Source organism: Brassica oleracea, chromosome C5, assembly GCF_000695525.1.
Source record: "Brassica oleracea var. oleracea cultivar TO1000 chromosome C5, BOL, whole genome shotgun sequence".
In the NCBI taxonomy this organism is placed as follows: domain Eukaryota; kingdom Viridiplantae; phylum Streptophyta; class Magnoliopsida; order Brassicales; family Brassicaceae; genus Brassica; species Brassica oleracea.
Genome location: NC_027752.1, coordinates 33,007,581 through 33,012,564, shown reverse-complemented (window position 1 = coordinate 33,012,564; position 4,984 = coordinate 33,007,581). Strand labels below are relative to the sequence as shown.

Genomic DNA, 4,984 nt, shown 5'->3' with positions numbered 1-4,984 from the left:
TTCCTCGGAATTTCCTCGGAATATTCCGACGGATTGATATTTCCTCGGAATTCCGTCGGTATATTCCGAGGAAACCCAATTTTGTGCTTCCTTGGAAATTTCTCGGGATATTCCGAGGATTTCATTTTCCGTCGGAATGTCCGTCAGAATACCGCTGTTTTCTTGTAGTGACTAGTTGTCTGGAATCCATGTTCAGGGGAAGCAAGTAGGATTATCAGACCGTTAAATTCTAACTATAAGTTCGATACCTACGCTCTCGGTAAATCCTCAAGTAACAACGAGTACAAAATCTTGAGGGTTAAACATCATGAACCATGCCTTGTTGAGTACGAAAACCTATGACTTCACATCTAACTCGTGGAGTGTTGTTGGTGAAACTAGAGACTGGTTCATTCCAGGGGACTGGCGAGATGGCACGTCTATCGATGGAAATACGTACTGGCTTACTAATAAGTATTCTCCAACGGGGACGAGGAATGCTGCCTTACAATGTTTTGATTTTACAAAAGAGAGGTTTGGACTTGTGTCTCTTCGGGGTGATACTCTTTCTTATAATGTTTTTGCTTTATCAGTGACTAGAGAAGAGCAAAATCTTTGTTTGTTAGCTTCTTCACGTGATGAGGAGGTACACGATGTAGATGTATGGATGGCAACTAAGATTAAAGGCGCCGGAGACATGTAATGGAGTAAACTCCTTACAGTGAAACGAACCCATTCACAGCAGCTTCTTGGGTCTCGTAAAGGGATGAGTTTCAAGGTCGATAGGGAGAATAAAGTTATAGTGCATCCAACTAAATACAAGAACTCTAGTAACTGCTTACACATTGTGGGAGAGAATTATAACACACATAAAAGTGAACCTTAATGTAGGATTAAAATGCACAATTCCTGTCAGGTCTACTCCGACTTTGGTTCAGATCCAACAAGGTTCTTTGGAGATAGGCACATGGAAAGGCTCCAAGTCTTCATGATATTTGAGAAGTTAAAAATGTAATTCAGATTCTATTTCTTCTGCGACTGGAACAATATTTTTGGTTATCTCTTATTAAATAAGCAAGTCTTGTCCTTAGTAATCAACAATACCACTGTACGAACTTGGACACTTTAACTTTTGTTTCACATTGAGTTTAGTATCGTTTTCGGAGCATGATTATCCCTATCACCTCTAATGAGTTTCTTAATGACTTTTTAATGAATAAATGTAACTAAAAACTCTTAGTTAAGAAACTCCCATTTTGAGTGGTCCAATGGGAGTTTCTTAATTAAGGGTTCTTAAAAAAAAATTATTTAAAATTTTTTTTAAAGATAAAATTTATTTATTAAATAAAATATATTAAAAATAACATTTAAAACATAAATTAAAAAAAAAACATATAAATAAAGATTAGTATAATAAACATCAAAATCTTTATCAAATGATCCCTCAAAAGTGTTTTGAAAAAAAGATGCCATATATGTGTTTTACTTAGACTTTGTGATGAAAAATTTGATTAGTTGAAGAAGAGGAAGGAGAATGCAATAAGACATAAGCTGAATACGGAGGTTTTGAGTAAGATTTTGTAAAAGGAAAAACAAGAATGACAATTGGAATAAGAGAGAAGCTGATGAATGGTTCAAGAATGACACACAAGCCTTTATAAGGGCAGCTGATATTTTATTACCAAATCTGTTACACATAAAAATACAAAGAGACACACGAGACTTTCTAGTCCGTGACACATAAAAATACAAAACACTACAATACATTACACAATCAATCAAACACGCTATCTCACCTCTGTCAATCAAACATGCAAAATTTCAGTCTGTGATCAAACAACACTTCCACTATCTCCCCTCTGTCAATCAAACATGCAAAATTTCAGTCTGTGATCAAACAACACTTCCACTCCCAAGTCCACTACCTGCTGAGACATAAACAGAAGGCTCTAGCTCAATAACATACACCACAAACAACACTAACTAACCAAAATGAAACCAAACCATAACATTCTTTGTAAAGTAATGACCTTTCCACTTACGCTCTGAATTGACTGGCCATATTGACTACCTTTGAGTCGATTTCATCCATCAGAGAAACTTGACGGTCCAGCTCCTGCATTTATCAGTGTCACGTGACATGGTTCATCAGCTCAAATACTGAATAAGTTGGAAGTCTGTTATAAGAGATGTATTTCAAGAAACTCACCTCATTCATATCAGATGCCATGTTCTTCAAAGCATCTAAACCTGCCTGTTTAATTTTCCGCATCTCAAACTCCTGTCTGGACTCATGTGATTCTTGAAAGTAATCATCATCAAAACGCCCATCTAATATCCACATTAGAGGTGTCAGGTTGCTCAAAAAAAGAATAAACAGTTCATATTATTCTAAGACAATACAATAAAGGAACACAAACCTACTTGGGTTTTGAATCACCTGAATCAAATTTGATATCAGGACGAGACGTTGTAGAAGGAGCCCACGCACTAGTGCTTTTAGGACCACCCGCAGTCCCATCAGGTATAGCTTCAATCCTAGCCGGAAGCGCAAGTACCAAATCGTTTCTAGCAGCAAGCTCTTCCGTTGTAAGGCCCTTTACCTAAACAATTTAATAGATTGCCACCAAACTCACTCGAAATTGACACACCTGAATCAAAGCAAAACAGAGAAAAAGCCCAATTTCTGACGGAGAGAAGATGGAGGAGACGACGTGACTTCCCGACAGAGTCTCTCTCGGCTTCCATGATTGGTTTAGGGTTTCGTCTGACGGAGAACACGGAGGAGACGCCGTGATGACCGACAAAGTCGTCAATCGTCTCAGACGGAGAAGCGAGAGCAGACATGGTGGGTTTTGACTTTCGATCGTCGAGAGACGGAGAAGACGAGGAACACCAAACGCGTGAAAAGAAAAGAATGAAAAAAATAAAAATAAAAAATAAAAATCTTGTTGCCTTTCCTCGCTGACACGTGTACCAAACACCCCCATTAAAATCGATTCCCAAAAATCTCACTTAAGGATCGGTAACTAACATTATAATTACTTCTGAATTAATTAAATCACTTATTTTCCTTAAGAAACCAGTTAAGAACCTGGGATAAACATATCTCATATGGTTATAGAATTGAGTTGCATTGTAAATTAGGCACGGATACTTTACGGTGTCTTGTCCCATGCATCCACATCCAAACCCCACGGAAGAATATTTACAATGATTCAACATTTGTCTTTAGTAATAATTAATCGATATTTCTCAATACGAGTAAAAAAAGATTCTTCATTGTCTTTAACAGAGGTGAAAGAAAAAAATAGAAGTTAACAAGGCCAACAACATCATCTCCTAAGAAGCTATTGTCTTGTAACAAACCCAAGTATCTTAAATGTCCTTGAGAGTATCTCCACGACCAAATCCTCAAGAACTGTGCTTCTTTCCCCATCACAACACTTAGAACATAACTTGGAATCTCAAGAAAGTAGAGTTACTTGCGCGACAAGAGACATAATTCTGCACCACAGTCATGTCGTAAGGGTGGACTAAAAGAAACCCTTTGTATAGTAAATACACACACTCTTGAAACTCAAATTAGTTAGTAAATAACTTATCCATACACCATATGATGAATCCGACTACTATGCTCTCTGTAAATCTTCCTGGAAAAAGTATAAAATCGCGACTTGGCTTGTATGACTACCACAACGTAGCAGTCGTTGCAAATCCACGAATGGAAATACGTATTATTAAACTCGGGATTTCAACCTGTTATTTCAAGATTGTCGTGTTTTAACCCCATTTAGTAACTCTGTCAAAGGAGGGCCAAATACATAGAGCAAACTACAAAACTTTAGCTAAAAAGTCAAAAAGAGTAACCAAACAACACTCTAAAGACCTCGTCTTCTAGAGAAAAAGGCGTTTTGTCATTTCTGCAAATTCAAGGATCTTTGGTCATTTCTGGAAATAGTTTAGCTTCACTTTCTCTATCACCTTCCATAGTGCAGCTTTAGCTTCTTCCAGCGTTTCAACACCATGACCTTCCTCAAAGGGTAGCCTTTGTATGTTGAACTGCAATTAAACAAACAGAGAAGAGAGAGAGCTGATAAGCAGTTAAGCACTGTGCATGAACATGAATCATTTGGGATTAAATTGTTATATATATAGTGAATGTTACATTACCTGAGCACCCTGACGAACCCGTACATCTATCCCTTTGCTATCTATAGAAATGAGAGCAGCGTCGTCTACCTCTGATTCAGAAGACAGTAGCTCTCTAAGCGGCTTTGAGAAGATGGCATTTAGTTCCTACCACAAAATTTAAAAAAAAAAATGGGAAAAGTAAGAGCCAACTTCAATTTACCAAAGGACAACAATCGAGGGGAAAACTTTATTGAATCTGAAAAAAAGCACACCTTGAGGTTGTGCTCTCCACCATCGACGGCGATCTTATCAGGCTGTAAAGCCTCATACTCTTTGACATCAACCCATGCGACCGTGCCAAACCCTCCAATGAAATATATATCACTGCCAATATTCACATTTGAGTATACAGTTGATTAGTAGATTAGGAGGCATGAGTTAAGAAACAAAACCTTATGTTCTGCATTCTAAAATAGTGAAAGTTTCCCCATTGCTCTGAAAGCCCGTGCGGGTGCTTTGCAATATATTGCTTATGTGCCCACTCCTACCAAAAAGTCACAACCAGAGATGATGTTTTAGCAAGTAAAGATTCATGTATACTCAACAAAGATTAATGATTACGCGTTTAAGCACACACCAATTAACCTAATGTGCCAACAATACCACAATCGAATGGTATGTCATTGTAGCATTTTAGGATCGAATCCACAGAGAACTAGAGACTTATAACACCAAGAATACACAAACCTTCCTAATTTAAGCAAACAAGAAGATAGAAGATTTGTAACAAACTAATATCCTAGAAATATAAACAAGGTGATCTCAAATCCAATCAAGAAATAAGTGCAAGAATTCAATCAAATACTAAGGA

The 4,984-nt window shown here is 37.4% G+C and overlaps 2 protein-coding genes and 1 pseudogene across 2 annotated transcripts in view; 1 reads left to right on the top strand and 2 right to left on the bottom strand.

Annotated features, from left to right (window-relative positions):
• LOC106345037 overlaps positions 1 to 1,173 on the top strand; it is an 8,143-nt pseudogene extending 6,970 nt beyond the window's left edge.
• Positions 1,174 to 1,872: 699 nt separating this feature from the next.
• LOC106345036 (syntaxin-71-like) lies at positions 1,873 to 2,826 on the bottom strand. Its single transcript, XM_013784311.1, has 5 exons — positions 2,671 to 2,826; positions 2,420 to 2,582; positions 2,189 to 2,310; positions 2,051 to 2,095; positions 1,873 to 1,962 (listed from the first exon to the last, which is right to left on the bottom strand). The coding sequence occupies exons 1-5, from the start codon at positions 2,824 to 2,826 to the stop codon at positions 1,873 to 1,875; spliced, it is 576 nt and encodes a 191-aa protein (XP_013639765.1).
• An 870-nt stretch (positions 2,827 to 3,696) lies between these two features.
• LOC106296133 overlaps positions 3,697 to 4,984 on the bottom strand; it is a 7,302-nt gene continuing 6,014 nt past the window's right edge. The window contains exons 6-9 of the mRNA XM_013732196.1: positions 4,566 to 4,657; positions 4,386 to 4,497; positions 4,153 to 4,278; positions 3,697 to 4,041 (exon numbers count right to left, since the gene is read on the bottom strand). Coding sequence (XP_013587650.1) covers positions 3,925 to 4,041; positions 4,153 to 4,278; positions 4,386 to 4,497; positions 4,566 to 4,657 — 447 coding nt within the window. The 3' untranslated portion in view covers positions 3,697 to 3,924. The remainder of the gene's footprint in view (positions 4,042 to 4,152; positions 4,279 to 4,385; positions 4,498 to 4,565; positions 4,658 to 4,984) is intronic.